General features: G+C 39.7%; 1 protein-coding gene across 1 annotated transcript in view; it reads left to right on the forward strand.

Annotated features, from left to right (window-relative positions):
* The window catches only part of rab4b (RAB4B, member RAS oncogene family), a 74952-nt gene extending 50431 nt beyond the window's left edge, over positions 1-24521 (forward strand). Inside the window, exons 5-8 of the mRNA XM_039768045.1 lie at positions 6211-6365; positions 14385-14480; positions 18125-18284; positions 21792-24521. Coding sequence (XP_039623979.1) covers positions 6211-6365; positions 14385-14480; positions 18125-18240 — 367 coding nt within the window. The 3' untranslated portion in view covers positions 18241-18284; positions 21792-24521. The remainder of the gene's footprint in view (positions 1-6210; positions 6366-14384; positions 14481-18124; positions 18285-21791) is intronic.
* The last annotated feature ends 349 nt before the right edge of the window (positions 24522-24870 follow it).

Here is a 24870-nt window from a genome sequence, read left to right on the forward strand (position 1 = left end):
AATGTTATGCAGCCTGCAACATCACCCAGCATGCCTATGTTGGCAGTCTGGGGAGGCATATCGTACAAGTGTCTCACAGACCTGCACATGCTAGGCAACAGTACCCTGGCTGCTGTTAGGTGCCTGGGTGAAATCCTCAGACCTTACACTGGTGCAGTGGGCCCTGGGTTCCTCCTGTTGCTGGAAAATGCCTGACTTTGTGTAGCAGTAGTGTGTAGGCAGTGGATTAATGTAAGATGTAAAGACATTGATGCCATTGACTGGCCTGTACATCCCCCCAGCTCTCCTCGTGTAACAGCCCTTCTCCATGCTCTTGAGACTGTACTGGAAGATACAGCAAATGTTCTTGCGATGACAGATATGGAGGTGGTGCTGGACTACTTGTGCAACCTGAATTGGCTGCAGGTACTGCCTCGTGCTACCAGTAGTGACAAGGACACCAGCAAAATGCAAAGCTAAAGAAGAATCAGTCAGGAATGATAAGGAGAGAGCAATTTGCCTGTGGCCACTACCTGCAGAACCATTCCCTTTTTGGGGAGTTGTTTTGCTTTTGCAACCCCAGTGTACCTGTTGTCACTTTCATTTGTACAAAGCAGCTGAAGTTGATTCACAATGGCTTAGGCTTCTGTGAAGATTAAGTGTTCCATTAATTTTTTTGAGCAGTACATACAGTATATATACAGTATATATGTATGCATGTATGCCTTTAAGGTAGTCTTGAAAATCTTGCGTATGCCATTAATGTGCAACCAGCCTGGACAGAATGTGTCTTTTATGCTTCATCACATTTGAAGATGAGACTCTTTATGGGACATTAGGTAACTGACACTTGTATCGCAACATCTCCTTTGATCAAGTGTGGCACTTTCAGTTCTATAATTTCTTGCCAAGCACTTTGTCACAATGCTTCCTCTTCCGTCATTGCTTTCTGTGAAACACAGTTGCTCAACCAATTGCAGAAGTACTTTATTTCAGCAAAGTTCTATAATAAGTTAAAGTCCAAAGTAATATACAGCATGTCTGTCATGCTCAATTATAACTTGTCATGAATTATTAGCATTATGTGCCTTACTGCTTTCCTGAACATTACTTTCAAATCAAAAGACATTGCCAATTTGTGAAAAAATATATGTTTTAATAGTATGTTTATTCTAAACCCACAAAAATTTATGGATGCCTGACCATCACCATCATTGCATGCTGGAAGCACTTCCAAGTCATATGGAAGCTCTCTGAAATATGGTGGTCCACTCTCTCAACCCAAAAAAGAAAAACCCATCGGCAACCAAGGACAGTCTCAGTTTGCTTCTGTACTACAATTTCCAGACAACCCTGTGGGTATCCAGACTTGGGCACAGGCAGGTCAGCAGATCCTTTCATCTCTCATATGTACATTTTCTGATCATCCTGACTATAACAGAAACCATTTACCATATTGGTCAGGGTTTTACCTCCATTCTTGCCCACTGTCCATTAAGAATGCCAGTCAGTCCAGTCTAGCACTTATAGTGGTTAAATGCAAATAGGTGGTGCTTGGTCATTGTAGGTGTAAAGATTAGGGGCGTTGTAAATATTCACAGTTTTGAGAATAGTGCAGGCAATACATTGACAGAAAACTGTTCTAGAAATATAATCAAACTTGCATAAAAAAACATACTCTTGTCCTTCCTAACAAGTTTTAAGAATCTTTGGCATTTCTTTCTACTCTTATTGTATCCCTTTAGTGCTCACTTTCATCATTTTACTGTAGCATTTAGTGTTTTGACACACCAGGTGGCATATTCAAGTGTTAGATATGCATCTTAGTTATATTTCTTTAGTGATTATAGCTGGAGTTAATATTCCTCTGTTTAGCAGATGGCATGACCAAATAGTGGACTTTTTCTTAGCCTGATTCATCGGTCTACGCCAGTCATCATTTATTGGCAAACAAAGGTGCTGAAATAAAATGATGAGGAAATGTTGTTGCCAAGTCCCTGATGCAGACATTGCAAAGATTTCTCCAACAGACTTTCTCACTACCAACATTTTTGTTGTAAGTGCTTTACTGTGCAAAACTGAGCAATGCTCCTTGGGGAGAAAGAAGATTTCAACCAAGAAGCAGTACCATGAGTTTAGCACTGCCTGTCCTATGGTATTTTTTGTTGTATGTTTTAGCTATAACGTGCACCTTTGATAACAATGGAGAGCTGTTCAAGCTCGGCTCTACTCAGTGGAGCAGTAGTTAGTTAGCACTGCTGCCTGACTAATCCAGCACCCTGGGTTTGCACTCCATGTCCAGTTGCTGTCTATAAAGTTATTGTTTTGTCCCCATGTCTGTCTGAGATGTCCTCCAGTGACATGTTTTTTTTTTCCCAAAACTCCAAAGACAAGCAGATTAAGTCAGTTAGTGATTGTAAATGTGCCCATTATAGAGATGTGCATGTGAGGGCCTTGCACCAAATGCTGCCAGTATAGGCTCCAGCTCCCTGTGACTTTTATTTGGATAATGCAGGTTTGAGATGACTAGAAATAAACTTCAGTTATTATGGTAAAGATGTGCAAAACTCTTAGGCACTTAGTTTTTTATTAACCAATACACTTCTAACAAACTGAAGTAAACAAAATTTAAAAATAAAAACTTTTGTGCCCACCCATTTCCTTTCCTTGGGTCCACTGTCATGGCGTTACTGAATGGCCTTGCATAGTCAGTTACTCCACTATAGACTTGGCTAACTTGTAATCCCAGGCTGTCCAGTGATGTTGAGATCAGGGCATTGTGGTAACCATACTATGATTCCTTGGTCCTCTTTTTATGATTTTAGCCATGTTTAGGGTCACTGGCATGCTGCAGAAAGAAGATGAAACCAACTAGACACCTCCTTGATGGTGTTACATGATGGATAAGAATCTGTCTATGTTTCTCGGTAGTGTGTGTGTGTGTGTGTGTATGGGGGTTATCAATTTTAATTAAATTGACAACTCCATTGCAGCCCCAAACCTACTGGGAACCTACACTGTGCTTCACTGTTGCCTGCAGATGTTCATCCATGTACTTTTCTCCAGCCCTTTGGCGGATGAACTACCTTGTGTTAAAGGCAAAAATTTCAAAGTATACCTCTGCGGTCTAAAGCACTTGCTGCCATTTTTCTGCACTACTTGTCATTGTGTTTTTGTATTTAGGCGAGTCATTGGGGGTGTATTTCCTCCTCAGATTAATGCCTTGTTGGTTCGCAACTGTTTCATGAAGACCATTTCTGATAAGACTTCTCTAGACTGTAGATGGGTATCACAGGGTCCTACAACAGATAGGATCTGGCACAATTCATGTTCATGATGGCTTATGGGTGTAGTTTGAACACAATTAGCGTTAGTCTAATTTATGCCACGGTCAAATGAACATGGACACTCTGTTGCTAGATTACACATTTGTTGAAGAGTGCGCTGTCATTTGATTTCTTTGGACAGAGGGAGTGAAACGTTTGAAATTTACTGGAGGATGTTGGGTTAGTACAGAAGTGAAAAGGGCACGACTTAGTAAAAAGGGGTAGAAAGGTCTCTGCTCTCGGGTCTCGTCCGATGCGAGAGATGGACGTCTGAAGTGGAGCTCCGCTTAGCAGTGGTGTTATTTTTCATATTATTTGCTTATTATTCTGATATATCCTGTATTTATTCAACCCGAGAGGGACTGCTACAGTATATGTAAGCACATATAAACATAGCCAACAAGAAGGGGGTTCGAAAGAATCGAAAACTAAAGCTACATCCAAGCTGCGATCAGCAAGCCTCAGTTCAAGATACGGCCTATCAGAGACAGACCTGGATCAGATGGGCGAAAGCACAGACTCCTCGGGACCACGGTCTGCTACATCGTCGCCGGCTGAGAGCGAAAAGGGGAGCGAAGGTGCGATCGTGAGTGCAGATGTGGATAGCTCGCCGATTGGAGAAGATTACCTGAAACTGGAAAGGGCCGGGAAGTCCGCGGCTTCAATTACGCAATTACGCGAGCCTGGAGCAGCGGGGACACCGGCTTCAGCAAAGTCTGCTGCTTCATCTACGGTACAAGAAGGCACAATTGAACTATCTGAACTGAAAGTGTTGCTCGCTGAGCTCACGCAAGATATAAAGAAAAGCGAGAAGGCTAATGAGAAAGCAACGGCAAAGGCACTTGAGAGACTGAAACAGGAATTGAAACAGGAGATGAAACAGGCCAATGAATGGCTGCGACAGGAATTCCAACAGGCAAATGAAAGGCTGCGTCAAGAGGTGCAACTTGAGCTTCGACAGGTGCTGGGTAAAATTGAAGAGCGCATTCAGAAAAACTCGGTTAAACTGAGCACGCTTGCTGATCAATTGGAGCATCTTAAGGAGACATTCACGAATCGGATTGAAATGGCCGAACATTTAGCTGCCAGTGCCGAGGAAAGAGCAGTAAATGTCAGTTCAATGCAAAAACTCGAGAAAAACTTGGAGACAGACTGGCTGCTTTAGAAGATGGGAGTAGAAGGTATAATGTCAGAATTGAAGGTCTGCCGGAGAATCGAGAAAGTTCAAACCCTGTGAAATTCGAGCTGAACTTTTTCTAAAATAATCGGGGCGACTTTAAAGCAGAATCTGAGATAGCAGCAGCTTACCGCGTACGCGGATCAAACACCGTCAGACCCCGACCAAGATCTTTTATAGTTCGTTTTGAACGATTATCATTTAAGCTAGAGGTGATGGCACTCCTCAGAAACAAGGAAGATATTATATATGAAAATAACCACATTCGTATCTTCCCTGACTTCTCTCCAGCAACAGCTATTAAACGCGCAGCCTTCTATAATATTAAACAGCGCTACGGCAAGCCAGTGTCAAATACAGCCTCCTGTATCCGGCAAAACTGAAAGTGGAATGGCAAGGTCATTTCTATGTTTTCGCTAGCAAGGAAGAAGCAGAAAATGAATTAAGAAAGCTGATCCCGGGACTATTCTGATACATAATTGTGAGTCATGGCGGTAAATAAATGATAAAGTTAGGATTAATAATCTACTGTCTGATCTATTCATTTTAAAATACGGGTTTTTTATCAGCATATATTCTCATATATTCTTATTACTTAGTATTACTAGGGTGCTATCTGTTTGTTTTCTTGTGCTTAATTACTTTTCCTCCTTTTTTTTTCTCTTTTCTTTTCTAATTATTTCATGTGTACCCTAAATGAGACTGTTCAATATCATACCCTTGGTTTACTGTTATTGCTATTACTGCATTAAGACTTGTTATGCTTATTTTGGACACATCTTTAACACCATCACCGGTTTATTATCTGGGGTATCATCTTAATGCACTAAAATTGCTGAAGACTATATATATATTTTAAGTGCAAAATTCTTTTTTTTTTCTCTTTTAAAGACTATATTGGTAACAGATATCTCTATCTTTTAACCATAAAGTTCCACTGCATGGGGGCTTGTTGTGCTTTGGACGTACTCTGTCTCTGGGTATGTCAGAGAACTGGGACTGCGTGAAGTGGGTTTTAGCCTCACTTGGGGAGGCAAAAAGGGAGGTGGGGGTTAAGGGGGAGAGAAAGAGAGCAGGCTTGATCTATACCTAATCTATTCTCTCAGTCTTTATAATTAGAACTATCAACGTAATAATAAGCTGCATGGCAACAACTCTTGGGGAAATAGGAAATTAAGACCTAAACTATCTCACTTCCAGTTAAGACTATAAAATGACATCAAAAACTCAGAATCAGTGTCTCCATGATGGGACAGTTATATATATATATGTGTATAGATATATATATATATATATATGTGTATAGATATATATATGTGTGTATAGATATATATATATGTGTGTGTATATATATATATATATATATATATATATATATATATGTGTGTGTATATATATATATATATATATATATATATATATATATATGTGTGTGTATATATATATATATATATATATATATATATATATATATATATATATATATATATATATATATGTATATATATATGTATAGTATGGCCAATGTGATTTAGTTGTTAAGGCGTTAGGTGAACTTCAAACCTTGATGTGGGATCAAATCTCACTTAACAAAAGAAATGTAACCATTATGCATCTCAAATTTTCTTGGATAAACACATCATCCAAATAATAATAAGTCACTTTAATTTTTGAAAGTGTAGTTTTAAGAACCACTGTTTTCTAATTTATTTTCTCTCACAACCACAGTCGAGAAACCTACAACGCCCTGACGAATTGGTTGACAGATGCCCGCACGTTGGCTAGTCCTAACATCGTCATTATCCTTTGTGGCAACAAGAAGGATTTGGATGCTGATAGAGAAGTCACTTTCCTTGAAGCCTCTCGCTTTGCCCAGGAAAATGGTAAATAATAGTAATTTTATTTACAGGAGAATCAGGGCAGTACAGTTGTTATCACTTATGGTTCACAGCTGCCATCATTCTTGCCTCAAATGTCTATTATCTGTAAGTAATTTGAATGTTTTTACTATACCAGCATGGCTGTTCCTTGGATACACTTTCAAAATTAGTGCATGTAAGTCACATGTGAGTCTTTGTTCCCTACAGTGGTGTATATGACATTATACCGCCAATGTGACCTGTGCTTCAGAGGTAAGCTTTCATCCCACTCCCTCACAATAAGCAGTTTCAGAAATTCAATGAATGGATTCCTGATAGAGGTACAACAGTTCAGAATACTGACTTACTCATAACTCCAGGGTCCTTTTTTCCTGGTCAATATTTGGACTTGGCATATTTTTTTTTATATCGTTATTACGTTATTTTTGTGTGTCTGTACTTCGTCTTTTTGCATTTCTCAAAGGCTAGCATATTTTTGAAGGTAATTTGATTAATTTGAAAGTGACACAGTGATGAGTGCTCTATTGCCAAAACCGCATTGCTGGTTGCTTTGCCAATATGGCAAGCTTCCCTTCTTGGCAACCCTGTAATGTGTGTTGCATCAGCATATATTCACTGCCCCATGGAATGATCACATCACAGAATAATTAAGCTTGTATATCCCAGTGAGCCAAAGTGTATGTTGTTTGGTTGTTTTCCCCACTTACAAGTCTCCCTTTCATTTTACCTCTTATACAGTTTGTGACGTTACAGCCTCCCTAAATCGTTAGCACAACAAGACAGAGCAGCAGGGAGAACAATTTAAGCACTTTGTGAGCAGTACTGCTGGCAGCAACAGAATGCCAAATTTTAAAGGACTAATTTTTACAGTGAAATAAGGAGTTTCAGAATGTGTCATAGTAATAAATCTTTACATTTATATAGTGTTTATCTCACTACTCAGAGTGCTTTATGTAGTGAGTGGGAAGCCACTTCATTCACTACCGATGTACAGTACCCTCCTGGTGGTGCAACCAGGAGCCATTTTGCACCAGTATGCTCACCAAACATGAGCTGTTAGGTGGGAAAGTGGTGAGATAATTAGCCGGTTAGAGACGGGGGGTGAATAGGTGGCCAGAATAACTTAGCCATGTTGGGCAATTTAGCCCTAACATTGGGATACACCCCACTCTTTCTGAAGGATGTCCGGGATTTACCACAGAGAGTCAGAACTTCGAACTTTCAAAGGAAGGGGCATTGAGAACCACATTCTGACCGCACGGTGAGCACCCCCGATATCCTCACCAACACCCTCGTTTCCTAGTTGGTCTCAAATCCAAGTATTGGCCGAGCCTGAACACAGTTCACTTCAGATGGATTACCTATTCTGAAATGCAGTGTAATGGAACTTGCCATTAAGTTATCAAGAGTTTCCGTTTTTCCGTTGTGCCTTACATACACGCTTGTACATGGAATTCTGGTCTGTAACTTAAAGGCTGTGTTGTGTCCAAGAAAGTGAGACGTGGGGGATTTCACTGTGGGTTGATTATAGTTTTGGGTAGGGTTTATTGTGTTAAGTTTGAATTTCCAAAGGAATATTTGTCGATTAACTTTAAATAGCGTGTTAGTTTCTGTTAGTGCTGTCTTTTTATTACCCTGGGTTATGCTTTGTTGCTTTTTCTTTTGATAAATCTTTTCAAACATAAAAAATAGGGTCAAGTTGTCACTTCTGTGTAAGTGTAAGATGACCGAGGAGTGGAACTCCCTTTACAAGGCATGAACAGTTCCTTATCCAGGGTGGATGTGTTGATTGGTTGGTTGTCAGTCCATCAACTGAATGGAGAGAGAGAGAGAGAGTGTGTGTGGCCAAAACACAGGAGAGCTACAAGCCTTTGATTTTTCATTTTGATATTTTTCTTGGCCTCACAGGAGGAATATTTTTGTTTTTGTGTATTTTTTTTTTTCTGATAACTTTCATTTTAAATACTCATTGCACCCACAGCAGTTTGTACTTTCAAGTGACTGGATGAAAAATCTACCTTTTTTTTTTTTTATTATTAATATACGAGGGGGTACCCAAAAATAAACGGAATCTGTACCTGGCGTGCAATCTGAACTTAGTTGTGGATTTCGCCACTAGATGTAGCTTTCTTAAGAGTATTCTGTGGCAGTCTGCCAAGCGGTGTTGCTCTGTATTGTTCAAACGCCATTCCATGTTGGCTTTTCTTGGTGCTTATTAAATGTGTTCTGTGATTTTAGTGATGGATGATCATAAAGAACAGCGAGTCTGCGTTTGTTTTCTCAGCTGCTGATACTGTAATGATGCTTGAAACTGCTTTTAAAGAGGAAGCTTTAAGTAAAACGCAGGTCTACAAGTGGTTTTCACGTTTCAAATGAGGGGAAATGTCACTTGAAGACCAACCAAGATCTGGCCGACCTTCCACAATTAGGAATGACAAAAATCTTGAAAAAGTTTGCTGTGCAATTTACGGAGATTGCCGTCGGACTATTGAAGAGAATTCCGAATTGACTTGTGTGTCTTGGCCACCCTCCCTTCTCGCCTGATCTTTGCTCCGTGTGACTTTTTCTTCTTCCCGCATATGAAAAAAGAGCTCAAAGGAAAGCGTTTTTGTACCGTGGAGGAAGTCAAAGAAAAATCGCTGCAGGCATTGGATTAACGTTCCTCTACAGCAATTCCAAAAATGTTTCCAGTGGGAAAACCGCTGGGACAAGTGCATACATTCACATTGAGAGGACTCTGAAGGAGACTAAAGTTTCAGTAAGTAAAAATTATTTAAACAAATTTTTTTTTTCTTTTTTCAAGTCCAGTTATTTTTGGGTATCCCCTCGTAAACACGTCTGCCATGTTAATGGACTCTCATTTCTACAACTGGTACCAGTCGGTCCTGAACTACGAGCAGGTGGCTGCTGACACAGTCAATATATTCTTCAACCCTGTAGACATCCTTTTAGTCTCGCCGGGCCAGATACCCATTCTTGGAACAAGTGTACACTTATGGATGCAATTCACTGAAATCTTGGTAGTGGACAGCAGTTAAATCCATCACTGAAAACGTCTACGCCTGAGAAGCCATTCCTTATTTCCTCCAGTCCATGCACTGTAAATGTTCAGGGTACAACTGAATGCTTAAGCAAAGCCAAATCTTGATGGCTAGCAAAATGTATCAAAGTTGCATAGGCGGAATTATTGATATTGTTTTTTTGGTCTATATATATATATATATATATATATATATATATATATATATATATATATATATATATATACACACACTGGTATCACATGTTTGACATTAGGAGTGTGTGATATGTGTCATCTACGATAATATCTTAATTATTTTAACAATGTGCAAGCTGAAATTATCGAGTATGTCACTCACTTTCCCAAAAAATAATCAAAAACACGCCTTCAGAGTCCACACATTCACTGTCTCATGTACTCTAACAGGATAGACTACTGCATGTGTGCAATGAAGTACAGAACCCCGTATGCATCAGGCAAGGAAAAAAAAAATCTGTTTGAATGGATTTGTGTTTTTTCAAAAAGCATATGCCAATTGGGCTTGTTTTATTTTGCAGGCCGTCTTGGTTGGAGGTCCTTGATTCCAAAGCACTTGTTTTTTTAAAAAAAAAACACTTGCACAGTTCCCTGCCTCCTCGCCCTGCTTCATTGTGCCCCGACTCATGTATAATTTATGTGCAGTAATGACAACGATGTTAAAGCAATGATGAAGCGGATCCGTGATGCTGTGATCGCCCATAAATCTCAATCGTTCTGTTCAAGCAGATGAATACATCTGAACTGACCACCTTAGGGTAAAAAAGAAAAAATAAAGTTTTTTGGCATCTATTTTATTAAAAAAAAGCTGAATCTCTGCACACAACATTTATTTCTATAGCACATTTTCATACAAATGCTGTAGCTCAAAGTGCTTTACATGATGAAGAAAGAAAAAAAAGACATAATAAATAAGAAAATAGAATTGGGGAACACTTAATTAACATAGAGTAAAAGTAAGGTCCAATGGCCAGGGAGGACAGAAATATCCAAAAAAAACTCCAGACGGCTGGAGAAAAAAAAAAAAAAAAATCTGCAGGGGTTCCAAGGCCACGAGACCACCCAGCCAGTCCCCTCTCAGCATTCTACCTGGCATCAATGACCTCAGTCAGTCCTTGCCATTGAAAAAGAAACCAAGAGCTACTTGATGGTACCTGAGATGGACAGTGATGTAAATCTACTTCAGTGGTGGAAAACACAAGAAGTACATTTTGCTAAATTGGGGAAACGTGCAAAAAAGTACCAGCCTCAAACAGTCCTTCTAAGAGGGCTTTCAGCACCAGGGGAAATGTTGTAACCTGTAAGAGCGCTGCTCTGAAGCCAGGTACAGTGGAACCTCGGGTCACAAACGTCTCGGACCACGTACAAATCAGGTTACGACCAAAAAGTTTGCCAAATTTTTGCATCTGTTCACGACCACACACTCGGGTGACAAACAAGCCTGTTTCCCCTTCCGGTTCGTACACGCCGATGATTCCGCACGTGTTCAGTGTCTCCCTGTACATTCCCTGTGCAGCAAGAGAGAGAGCGTGAGAAGGCAGTTAAAGAATACACCGTGCTTGTTTTTAAAGAGACTGCAAGGTTTGTTTTCTCTGTTCAAGGTTTTCTCAGTGTTATTCAATGTTTTTACATTTAGTTTACTATTACGCTGTGCATGCTATGGTATAATTAACTATGTCCTTAAAAATCTTTAAAAATAAATATTTACATACAGTTCATACAGTCTGGAACGGATTAATTGTATTTACATACAATCCTATGGGGGAAATTACTTCGGGTTGCGACCAGAGTTTTAGAACGAATTACAGTCATGACCCGAGGTTCCACTGTACGGTGGACAGACTGGTGATTCTGTCACACAACCCGAAGATTCCTCAGTAGAATTTTACAATTTTTTAATTTTTTTTTATATCTTTGTACAATATTGGACAGAACTTGAAATTAGTAATTTGTTTAAAAATGTTAGATTTGTGTGTGTGTTTTTTTTTTCGTGTGTCTTTGTGCAACGTATGACAGAACTTGTTTACAAATGCAAAAGGTTTTTTTTTTCCTTGCAATATTTTTACACAATAATATACAGTATGTTAGATTTTTGTTCTTGCTTGTATGCTGCACAATTCACCTTATAGTAGTGCAGTTTATGTTTGTCCAGACTGTAATGTTCATGCCTGGTAGTTCAATTGCAATTAGTATTTTATTTCCTTTGGATTTATATCATGTTTACACTAAGGGTAACTGTCTGTTTAAAATGCTCTCATTTTATCTCATTTTGTTGGTCTTTTATGTAAATCCTGTAGGTCATTTTGAAATGGTTTACTCATATCTGCACTATTTGATCTCAGTAGTACTTTGACTAGTGTTTAATATTTTTGTGTTATTTTACTTCAGTTTTAAGTAAGTAAATAAGACCTGTTTTCCATAACTGTTGTTTCCATTAATTTCATTACTGAGTTACAATTAATATCCTGTTAACAAGACCAAGCTAGATCAATACGACTTTTATAAACACGTTGTAATAAGAATGACCAAGAGACATTGAGAAGGTTTGGGGCAGCCACCCATATAATATTTCCCGACTGCAAAATCTGTCAAAAAAGACAAACATGTTCACACAACTGAGTCCAAAACAGAACTGACTGTTGTCTTGAGATGGCGGCTTTTAAATGATCGCAGAGGATGTGATGTCATCAGGACCAGAAACCGGAAGTGACGTCATTGGTTGCCCCAGAACCGGGCGAGATTTCCCGAGAATGGTCTACAAGTATTTGAGAGAGACAATCTGTGCACTTCGCCACCCCCTGGTCCGGTGTGGAATTACATCTGTTCAGGCTCTTTAGTTGTCCCCTAATCACGCGTGTGTGACAATGTTTTTAAAGGATGCAAAATATCGTCTAATTATCATTATAGTCAAAGTCCCAGAAAATATCGAGATACCACTTTTTGCCAATATTGCATTCCCCTGTTTGACGATTAGACAGTCATTTTAACTTACTTTAGTTATTTTAGACATAGCTGTACAGTCAGAAGTTGAATGCTTTGCCGCCTTGCCAGTGGTTTTGTGGTATCATAGTTGCCTTCCGCTTTCCACATTCGTATCCACCAAATCTTCCAGCATCATATTTTCTTGGACTGTATTGTTGTAACTGTGAATAATAAAGACCAGTGATGTCTTCAAATGGCAAAGTATAATCTGATTTCACATAGAGGTTTTTCCCTGACCGCAGTTTGTGTTTATTTTTAACACGTGTTATGTTTTCCACACACACACCATAGTTATTTAATAGTGTTTTTTTTTTTTTTTGTGGAACGTTTCAGCCATAGATCATGTTGACAATGGTAATTCATTTTATTTGCAATATACAATCTTGTGCCTTACTAATTTGTCATTTTTCACATACACTATCTTACTCTCCAGAGAGACACAGAGAAGTAGAGAGGAGATTGGGTTTATCCATTGTAACACGCTTGGCAGTGTTAACAAGAGCACTGTTGCACTTTTCTTTCAGTCACCTACATTGACTTCTGTCTTCATTAAGGGACTTGGATTGGTTTAGAAATGTCATGTTTAGTAAGCCATCTAATTGTTCCCACCCAACTTTAAGCCAGATTCATTCACTGTTGACTCTAGACATGTATACGAGGTCTGTACAGAAAGTATCTAGCCATGTAATATGAAAAATGGATAGATTTATTGAAGAAGATACAAGAAACATTGTACATGGGGGAATGACACATCATTGAGTCCTCACGCAGTTCTCTCAGCATCTTTTCCACTGCAACACACTCTACAAAATCCCTTGCTGGAACCGGCATCAGCTGCCTTGTCGTATTTTCCCGAATCTTATCGACAATCTGAAGTCTCTTCCCTTTCAAAGGTGATTTTAATTTTGGGAAAAGCCAGAAGTGACAGGGCACCAAATCTGGGCTGTAGGGGGGGGCTGAGTCACCTGGGTGATTGGATGTTTCGCCCCTCATTGCATCGTCCCCGAAAGGTTTCTGAATCATCTGAATTGTTTCTGCAGACGAATGTTCAACCTTAATGTAAAATCTGATTTGCATTCGTTGCTCTACCCGCTCAGTCATTTGGAATGAGATGGCCACACAGTACGTTTGCTCACTGAACAGCGTTTGGCGCCCCCACTGACTAGTCCAGTAAAGTCTTAATTGTTCACGCATGCACATTCCAGTCCACTCCCAATTGATGCCACGCAAACCATGCTTGTTATATTAACAATGTCTGGACTTTTTCCCCAACAGACCTTGTATGTCTGGCTCTGCAAGACTATTCTCCTCTGAAGATCAGTCTGGCAGTGGCAAGGGCACGTCATCATAAGTGAAAGGTCAGGGTGATTTCCAGGGGATCTTCAAAATAACTTTTGTGGATGAAGATGTCCTATTAAGTTGTACTGTCTAGAAGCTATTGAGGTACCACACTTCCTATTGTTTAAAAATACTGGGACTATTGTATACTGTTAGCCCCAGGCATACTACTGGCGTTCTTCCAGTTTTGCAATAACTTTTTAATTTCTCAAAGCCACCTTTACATGCATTGTGTTTTTAGCCCTCCAGCTACTCGCATATAAATTCAAAGGCGCTCTTCATTTGCTAATATGGTCTTGCTTCTTTTCATGTAGCCTGTGCTGAGTTGTTTTACTATCCAGTGCTCTTGTTGCTTTTAGCATCCCGTACAATTCACATGAAACTGTCTGTGGAAGTTGGAGGACAAATCTCAGAGAAAAATGACATGAACCCGGAATATCACTTTTGAAGAACATATTTACTTTTTTGTGTCATTTAAACATATTTTAATATCTTTAACACCCTTCCCAACTTGTCCAGCTTATCAAAAAGAAAAAGTTAAACAAAAAAATTCAGAACATTAGAAACTGAATAATGATATCAGCAATGTTAACTCTTCTCTGTTGTTTCATAAATTTAATTGTAAATTATTGATTCTATTACAGAGCTTATGTTTTTGGAAACAAGTGCCCTAACAGGAGAAAATGTAGAGGAAGCTTTTCTTAAATGTGCCAGGACCATTCTGAACAAGATTGAGTCAGGTAAGACTAATGTAGCAACAGTACATCATTGCGTTTTAAACGATTGGGTGATAAAATCATTTCTCAACTTAAACATCACCAATAATTAATGTTATTGCCAGGGGTAGGACATAATCTTTAACTGAGTAAATCTACACTGCTTTTCTGAAGTTTATGTAAAACTTTGGCCACAGGGTGTCCTCATTATTTACAGCCATGAACTATAACAATGTTTGAAGTACTTTGTTTAACACTAGAATTACCAGAGCCAACGGAAAAAACTCATAGATCTGTCCCACCGTAAATCGCTTCGCACCTCTCCGTCAGCGTCTTTTGTCCTTTAAATGTGTTGATAAGCAGCAAGCAATCTGCTATCACATCCCCCACCGGCGCACAGTTTTCTCAGCTCAAGTCTGTTTACCTGCGTGTCATTTGCTTAGAGTTGGATAGAGTGAGAAGTCAAGCAAAATGACACCTTTTATAAATACTACAGTATATCGTTATTTGGAACACTTGCATTTCATGTGTGTTCCGTGTCTACAACGATCTATGTAAACACATTGTTAAAACAGAAACGTTTTTCATGTTTCAGTAATAATTGACAAAATGTAGACATGAAGTGTATAATGTGTGAAGCCTGAAGTCCAAATATCAAATAAAACACTTTCACAAAAGATACAAATATAACAGAACAAGTGCGCTTTTATTCAAGAATATAACTGCAGAAAAAGAACTTGCGTTAGAGTGCGACATCGATACACATTTGCTACGACCAATTTGGTGGTGCAATGGTATCAACTGTTGACTGGTAGTCAAAACTTCACGGGTTCAACCCCGAACGAGTCCGTTTTAAGAAGCGAGCTGCTCTTATTCTTACTATTTTAGAATAAAAATTTATATTTGATTTCAGTCTGTAACAGCTGGTGTAAATTTATGATACTTGTAAAGGTTAGCTTTGTTTTTTTTTTGTTTTTTTTTTTTTATTCAGTTTTATTCTCTCAGTCGCGTTCACGATCCCACCCCGCCTTGCATTTGACATTACTGTTTTCATATAAAGACACGCTATAACAGAGGTGAACTCAAATGATGACGACGGTTCTACATCGGAGCATGAATGCACGTCGCACTTTTTCCATCGCTGTACTTTGTATATGTACATGGGAAGCTCTGCACTCGACTTGTGACTTTACGCTCTAGGAAATAAGTAAATAAATACAGGTAAATAACATTCGATCTGGCTCTTACATACAAAGTACAGCGACGGCAGCTTCCACCTGCAGCTATAGACTCTGCAGTACGCAAGCGACTCTACACGCTAGTGTTTAGATCTGGACGGTGTGATGATACCAAACATATATATGTGGGTTTTAAAATAAGCCAAATTTAAAACGTGACATAAAAAGTCACAAAAAATCATTGCACTTTTAGGCTTAGGATTTTATATATAGAGAGTAGATATATATATTCTCGCACTATAGTCTGTACAAACACCAAAAATACTAAAGAGAAAGAAAATTAAAAAAAAAAAACAAAAACCTGACTTTGCAGTCCCAGTCTCAATGAGTTGCTATACAGTCATAATGCTGTAGGTATAAAGGAGTGCCAGTAGCATTTCTTGACTCACTTCTGCTGAGTAATTCATTGGCTAAAAGTCCTCAGTGTTGGTGTGTCAGACAGAAAATGTACAGCTTAGTTCAAAATGGCACTCCACTATGACCTCCAGGGCATTGAGAATGTGCCTCATAAATAAGCCTACCCTTTTAATCGGCTTGTTGATTTGGTGGGCCTGTCTTGAAGTAATGTTGCTAGCCCAGCACACCACAATATAGAAAATCACACTGGCAATCACAGAGTTGTAGACGATGTGAAGGATGGCACTTCCAACATAAAGGAGTACAAGGAAAAATATCCTACTTCCCCTTTCTTCCATAGTTCCTCTGTGTTAAGACGCCAGTCCAGTCTGTCAGTGATATGGTCCTCTAAGTACTTGTAGCAGTGCACCACCTCTACGTCCACTCTCTGAATAGTGACCGGGCATAGAGGGTCTTTATGGCCAAAGTCAATAAGTAATTCCTTGGTTTTGCTGATGTTAAGTTGTAAACAATTCTTTGTGCACCAAGAAACAAAGTTCTCCACCTGATTCCTCTCCTCTGTCACATCCGACTTATCAATACACCCCATAAGTGCAGAATCACATGAGAATTTCTGCAAGTGACCTGACCTGCCGTTACATTTATAGCCTTGGGTGTTCAGAATGAAGAGAATAGGAGACGGGGCTGTTCCTCGTGGTGCCTGAATGTTGCTCACGAAAAAATTAACCTCACTGAATTGGCAATTTGTTTTACTGGAAAGAAAATGAGAAAGCTATTTTGTCATAGTTATCTGGTGACCTAATAGGAAGGCCATTGTTAAAATGGATTCAAATTCTACATACTAGCATAGCCATTAGCACATTTGCCATTCAGCAGTTTCAGCCAGTTCTACCAGCACAGATGTTAAAGGGTCATCTCATGGCAGTGTGACATGGCTACAGCTTGCAATTGTCCACCTTAAATATCTTTTACCACTCATGATTGAACACTCCTGTCTATAAAGTTCAAGGCTTCACGAGCTAATCCAACCAATTTGGTGTTGCAAGTTAATCAGCATTGAGCAGCGACAGGCATTCAAATCAGCACAATGACAAGGCAACCCACATTTGTGCACAGCCAGTTTTTCACATTTGATTTAATTTCATACAACTAAATACCGCTTCACTAAAAATCTTTGTTCGGAAAACACCGCAGTACTCCAACATAACCACTGGTATCTTTTTTGTTGAAAGTTAATTATCATGCAGGCTGAGAGGGGTTCCCAAACCTTTTCATATGACTGTATAATTGGGTTAAGGTGAATAACCCAGTTAAGGCAGAAACCTGCTTTCTTAATAATCTGCATTTACCTGCACAAGTAATCTTCTGGAGTTCTTCTTTGGCAAAATGCTGTGATGTCATTGAACTGCGGTAACAGGGTTAATTAAACGTCATCATCAGACTACATAACTCACGTTAACTGTTAACGTGTTACCCTACTGCTCCCAAGATTGTGTTACCAAGTTTAACACTACATTCAGCTCATCAACATAAATGTCACCTTTTCTGAAATACTGAGACAGATTTTTCCATCAAGGAGAAGGAATAATGTGATTGCCCAAATTTTCGCTTTTGGAAATGTATTTTGTGGATTCTTCTAGCTGTGTGTGCAAAGCAAATACATGGGCAGGCTGGCAGAGTGCAGTGAAACAGACATGAAACTACAGAATCCTTAATCCAGTTATGGGTTAACACGGCCACATAATCAGGCTATTGGCAGAGAAATATACCCCTGCCAATCAGTTTTCTCATAGGCCAATAACCCAATTTCTCCAATGTGAACAAGGGTCCACGTGACAGTTTTAAAAATACGGTTTCTGTGAATAATTGGGCTATTGAAACACATGTAAACACACTAAATGATCCCCCAGTATAGAAAGACATGGTGTTGAGAGAGAGAAAGCGAGAGCAGGAGATGTGATTGTAGGAACAAAGAATGGTCAATTGAAATGTAACTATCTGGTGTCTAACATTATCTCATACAATCTTCAGTTTGACCTGCAAGTATCACTGTTGTTGTTTTCTGTTTCATAGGTGAGCTTGACCCTGAGCGGATGGGCTCTGGCATTCAGTATGGAGATGCCTCCCTGAGACAGTTGAGGCAGCCGAGAGGAGTTGCAGCACAGAACAAGCAGCAGTGCAGCTGTTAGGGATAGTGAAGCCGAACTCCCCCTCTTGCAGTCCTGGGAAATGGGTGAGTTCAATTGTCTTTATTGCCTTTCACTGCTCAGAAGGGCACTCAGGCTGATTAACAGGCCTAGAGATTACAGAATGCCATTCCATCACACAGTGACAAATGACTTTATAGATAGATAGATCATTAAAGATGGGTTTGTAGAACTGGCGATTTCCATTGTAGAAACAACAGACCATTAAATAATGTAAGTGATTAAGATTTCTTCCAGCCCTCACAAATGGTGCTATCTTTAATCTTAAGGGAGGACATGATAAAGAAACTCTTAATGATTTAGTTGTTAGAATAAACCTGGTCCTTTATTATGGTAAATGACATGTCAAAGAAGGTAAGTCTAGTTTCAATTATTATATATATATATATATATATATATATATATATATATATATATATATATATATATATATATATATATACATACATACATACATACACACACAAGGGGGGGAGTCAAGCTAAAGAATAAATAGAATTTATCAGAAAATGGACCGAACCTTAATAAAAGTGATAATGTAATTTCTCAATGTCGTCTCCACCCTTCTTAATGCACTTGCGCCACCTGCCTGCAAGTGCTTGGATTCCAGGAGAATAAAAGGTTTTGTCTTGTCCTCGCCAAGCACTCATGTACCTAAGTTATTGTCGAACACTACATGCCTAGGGGTACTCTAGTCACTAGTGTAAGTTACTGGGACTTGCTGGAGACCAATGTGAAGCCTGCTATTTCATCCAATTGGTGGGGACTGCTGTCTCAAGGAGTCCCTTTGCTGCAAGAAAATGCTCGCCTGCCCACACACTGCTAAGAACACCAAGACTTGTCTGGAGAAATTGAAGTTTTAGGTATTGCCACATCCTCCTTATTTGCCAGATTTGTCACCGTGTGATTTCCACCTTAAGGATCACTAAAAAAAAAAAATCTGGGTGGTCACCAATTCAAGAAAGATGATGACGTGAAGAAAGCGGTGGTTTGCGAGGACAAAGCAAAACTTTGTAATCTGCTGGAATCCATGGCAGGTGGCGCAAGTGCATTGAGAAGTGTGGAGGCTATAGTAACATTACCAGTTTTGTTAAAATTTGTTCCATTTCCTAACTTTAGTTTGATTCCCCCTCGTGTGTATGTGTGTTTATATATTTACAGTGGACATAGAAAAGAATCCCCCCTTTGAAATATTCCCATTCTTTGAATGAAAACACACACACACAAAATATTTCTTCCCAGCTTTACTTACTCAGTGTAACCTCTAACATTCAAGTGAAAGCTACAGTTCAGAAGAATTTTAAAAAACAAAACCTACTGAGATTACTACAGGATCACCACCCATGCCAATGTCATTTTGTTGACCCCTTTTTGCTTTTATGTCAGACTTGAGTCTGTTGAGATTCTTCTCTATCAGCTTTGCACATCTAGATTGTGTAATATTTGCCCCCCACTCTTCTTTACAGTTTAACTGTTCAAGTTCGGTCACATTGGCTGGTGAGCGTTGCTGGTCTGCTATCTTCAGATCTTTCCACAGATTTTCAGTGTGATTTAGGTCTGGGCTCTGACTGACCACACCAGGACATTCACTTTCTTCTCCTTAAGCCATTGTGTGTTCAATTTTGCTGTGTGCTTCGGGTCGTTGTCATGTTGAAAGATGAACATTCTTCCCATCTTCAACTTTCTTGCAGAGGGTAGCAGGTTTTCCTCAAGAATCTGATGGTATTTTGCCCCATCTGGATGCTGCCACCTCCATGGTTCACTTGTAGGTATGGTGTGTTATGGATGGTGAGCTGCATTGGATTTCCGCTAGGTATTGAGGCCAAACAGTTTGATTTTGGTTTCATTTGACCATAAGACATTTTTCCACTTGGCATCAGAATCTTCAAGGTGCATTCTGGCAAAGCTCAAACGATCCTTAATGTGGCCTTTCTTGAGAAGTGGCTTTTTCCTTGCGACCCTCCCAAACAAGTCACAATTGTGGAGTGCTTATGAAGTTGTTGTCACATGAACACCATTAATGACCACTCTGTGCCATCATATCCTGTAACTCCTTCAAAGTGGCCATTGGCCTCTCGGTAGCCTCTCTTACCAGTTTCCTGCTTGCTCTTCCATCCAGTTTGGAGGATCAAGGGAGGATCCTGGTAGTACCAAACACTTTTTACTTCTTTATGATGGACTTTACTGAGCTCCTTGGGATTGATAAAGCCTTTGAGATTTTTTTGGTCTCCATCTCCTGCCTTATGTATGTCCATAACTCTATCCCCAAGATATTTTGAAAGTGGCTGGCCACCCATAGTCAGTTGTTTTCTGTCAGTTACACTACCCAGCAAGGGAATGAATGGACCAGGAAGAGCTTCACTAATCTCACTCATTACAACTGATCACAGGTGGGAGGAAGCCAGTAACCGCAATGGGAATGGTGGGCACTGACACCTGATTGAGTTTACGGGGTTGCTGCTGATCCTTTATTAATCTTAGTAGGTCTTGTTTTCATTTTTTTTTAATTCTTCTGAGCTGTAGCTGTGATATTTTTCACTTGGATGTTAGAGATTGCATTGAGTAAGTAAAGCTGGGAAAAAATATTGGTTTGTGTGTTTTCATTTATGGCTGTAAAGCAAAAAAATTAGAATATTTCAAAGGGGGGAGTCTTTTCTATACCCACTGTATATAAAAATATGGTTGTTTTGTTCATTCTGATTATCACTTAAGTGGAATTGCCATTAAGTGGTTTATTAAAGGCACACACATGCACGGCATAAATCCTAAAGTCGTAGACTACTGTGGCACAACAGTTAGGTTTGTTAGTGGGTTGGAATTAGACCCCTGGTAGCTGTGCTTTGAATTTAAACATAAGTCTGAATGGATTTTTCTTCTCACATCCCAAATATGTACTGTATATATTTTTATAATTATTATTTTTTTAGCCGGTGCCTTTATCTAGGGCAACTTAAAAACAAGCAGAGAACAAGAAAAAAAAATGAGTGAGTTAGCCTTGCTAGTATTAATTATACCTGCATCTCTTTAAGACGCACCTCAGGATCCTAAACTCAGTTCCAAAATATTGGACGTAGTACTCGGGTGTTGTACCGTGTTAGCCATTATGAATGTGGTGAGAAGTCAAGTAAGATGACACCTATTGGCTAAAAAGATCACACTATGTAGGCTTTCGAGGCAATTCAGGCCCCTTCTTCAGACAGAGATGTAATCAAGAAGGGTCCTCAGTTGCCTCGAAAGCCTACTTATTGTGATCTTTTTAGTTAGCCAATAAAAGGTGGCGTTTTTCTTGACTTCTCAAAATATTTAATGAAGAGATGAATTTTCAAAAGACACCTAAACAGGAGTAAATTATCATTGATTTTGTACTCCGGCAGCCCCTTGTGGTCCCCAGGATTGAGTGTGGGAGCCCCTAGGCTACAGGATTAATGACACACACACGTGTCGTGACTTTTCCGTATGATGACGTATGTACTCCATTTTCTGTGTGATCACTGTCAGATGCTGACTTGTTTATTTCTCTTCTCCCCCCACAGTGCTGTGTCTCCTCTTGATGGGCCTGAAACGATATGGCTGGAGGTGGGTGCTTTCTGGAAACGGACCCCCCCTTCCCCCCTTCAGGATGACGAGCATTGTGTGCCTGCAACTATATCAACCTTTGACCTTTCCAGCTCTCCGTCTGTGATGGTGGGTCACCTAATAAGGAGCAAAACCACAATAAGGAGTTGATCACAATCACAGTTTTTGTAGGGTGGGGTTGGGGGCAGGAAGCACAGACAACGGGTGTTTGTTTGTTTGGTTTGGTTTTATTTTTACTACATTTTATTTAATTTTTTTTTTTTTTCTTCCTTATTCCTTGTTGCTGGTTAACACATCAGACGACAGGTAACCCTCAATTGCGTTACCTAGAGAGCTGAAAACGGATCACCCTGAATTGGTACCTTGGACCACTTTGCCTCGCTTCCTGTAAATGGCTTTTTTGGGCGGGGTCGGGGAAATGGGCATCTTGTTCAGGAAGGTTAAAGAAAGGGTTTCTACCTTGGTTTCTCGAAAGTTAACATACAAAACTTTAAATAGGTGACCTAAATCCAGAATCTGATGGCATTTAAGACCAGAGTCTCCGCTCATTTTTTGGCCGATCAGTGTTCCCAGTTACTGTAATTCGGGCAAATGTTTTGCTATTGAGTTTTCTTTTTTTTATTTGTTTGCCCATTAACTTTTAAAGCTAAGGTACCGTCATATTTTAAGATGGAAAATGATTTGAAAGAAATTGTCTTTTCTGCAAATTTGCCATGTTTTTAAGTCATACGTGTTATAAAGTCCTACATATGTATGTCACTTTTGAAAGGGTGGTGTGTTGAGAGGGCCAGTAACAAAAAACAAAACAGATGAGCAAAAACTTAAGAAAGACCAACAGAAAGAATTTTGCGTCTTTTGCAATGACTGTCTGTGCATTCCAGGCATTTAGGAATAGAAAAAGAGAACACATTTAAATTCCTCCTCGTTGTCAGTTTGGCTTTTGGAAGAATGTTCCGGACTGATCCTGTTGTTGTTCACGCGCCCGTCTTATTTGTTTGCAGAATTAAAGTGGTAGTTAATGGAAGCTGATTTGTTAATAAGTTGTTAACATTAAGCATTTCTGTTCTTCATCCAGCGTGGAATCCACTTTGTGCTTCCCGGAAGTTTTCCTATTTGCACTTATGAGCCCCACGTTCACATTTTTACAGAGCACTCTGCACCGCCAATCCCCATGTTCATATATCAGATGTTTCCTTGGAAGCCCCAATCCCCGCCGTATTTTCGGCGTAATAAAAGTGCCGCTCTTTGCACCAGTGCTGACCCTCTTTTTCTTGATTTGCGAAGGTAAAGCCCCAAAAGTCAATGAGGATGTCTTTGAATGTTACTTTGAGGGTGTAGAATATCCTTTCTTTTATTTTATTTATTTATTTTTTTTTTTAAAAGCAAGTCCTTCAAATTAGGCCAACTCTTGTGGATGGGCCCAGCTGGTGGAGACCCACACACTGCTGTCCAGTAAGGCTCCGCACTATTGCCCAGGGATTGGACTTGTCTGTCGCTGGTTTTGTGTTCCCCTCTGGCAGCGACATCTTGAATGGAAATATGCCCGTCCCCTCCACACCCCCTACCCCTCACCTGTATTGTTTTTACAGGCAGTAATGATAAACGGTTTGATTTAATTTTGCACCCTTACAGAAGACTCTCAGGTCTCCTTCTCCCACTCCTATGGATAGCCTGTAGATTTAAAGCACAAAACAGGGGCAGTTTGAATGACAGGAGACCCCCAGTGGAGTCTTACCATCTCGATCAGCACTGAGAAGCCATCTGCCTGTTTGGGAAGAATGTTTGCACTTTTTTGGGGAATCCACATTTAGCTGAGTGTGGGCTCTTTTGAGTCGCACAGAGGTGTTGCATCGGCTGCAGTATTTTGTTCAGTTTTGTAACGGTGCATGTTGATCCCAAATGCACTTTGGTTTTTTTGGTTTTGTTTTTCCTTGTTCATTGTACATTCTGTAACCTGTGTCTAATAGTATAAATATCGATAGCGTAGATTTTGAGAAGTCTAAACAAATCCTTATTAATGAATGGGTGACTGAGGCATGCTGTCGAATCACTTTAGCGTGACTTTAATTTATTGGGCGAAATCATCATTCTCTCTTTGGACGATCTCGCGGTAGTAACCAAACACTGGGATTTTAAGGCTGATATGTTGTCAGCGTACGAGGGGGGGGGCGGCGCTGCATTCCCTTTTCATTTGAGCTACCCCCCCACCCCCACGCAAAAGGCTCCAAACCTTCTCAGCACAACAAACGACTTCGCTGTTCTTGGCAGACACCCATCCGCCGCCGCCGTCGTCGCATTTATTGTATATCTGCATCTTTGTAAATATATCTCAAGGGGTTGTGTGAGGATGCTTTGTTGAATTTCATATTTAACACGCGTATCATTTTGCAGTGGTTATTTATAACTGTCGTTGATTGACAATGCATTGTGCATTTGATGATCTCCCTCTTGATATATTCTGTTGCTTGGCAGGTCTCCAAATCCAAAATAAATAATAATGAAAAAAAAAAAAAATAGACGAGCCACCCGGAGACTTTGCAAAACAAAAAAACAAGAATCGGACTAATGTGTGCATTTGTGCTAGTGTGTGTGCGTGTGACACCAAAGTTTGAGTGTAATACATTGTCAAAGCAGAATCATTACTAAAACTGCAGAAAACAATAAAGGTCTGTCATTTTATAACTCTTCTCACACCCCGGCAGCCTACTGATTCTAAAAATCTGAATAAAATTGTTGAAACTTAAAGCAAAGCTTGTTTGGTTTCGGGCCCTGGACGTTCGCTTTCTGGGCTTTCCAGCAGCAGGTTGTGATGGAGTGCTCATTTAATCAGGCTCCTTACTGGCATCATCTCGATTGTGGGTACGGAAAGGCGTGTTCAGTTAGCGGGAGAGACCCCCTTAATACACACTGTGTCTGCACAAGGAAGTTGTCACAAATTCTTCTTCTTTGAGGGTAAATCAAAAGGTTGAAGCAATTTGAACATTACGTGGTAACGGCGACGGATACAAGCTGACAAAATACATGTTTGTGATGGTT

Source organism: Polypterus senegalus, chromosome 11, assembly GCF_016835505.1.
Source record: "Polypterus senegalus isolate Bchr_013 chromosome 11, ASM1683550v1, whole genome shotgun sequence".
Classification (NCBI taxonomy): Eukaryota; Metazoa; Chordata; class Cladistia; order Polypteriformes; family Polypteridae; genus Polypterus; species Polypterus senegalus.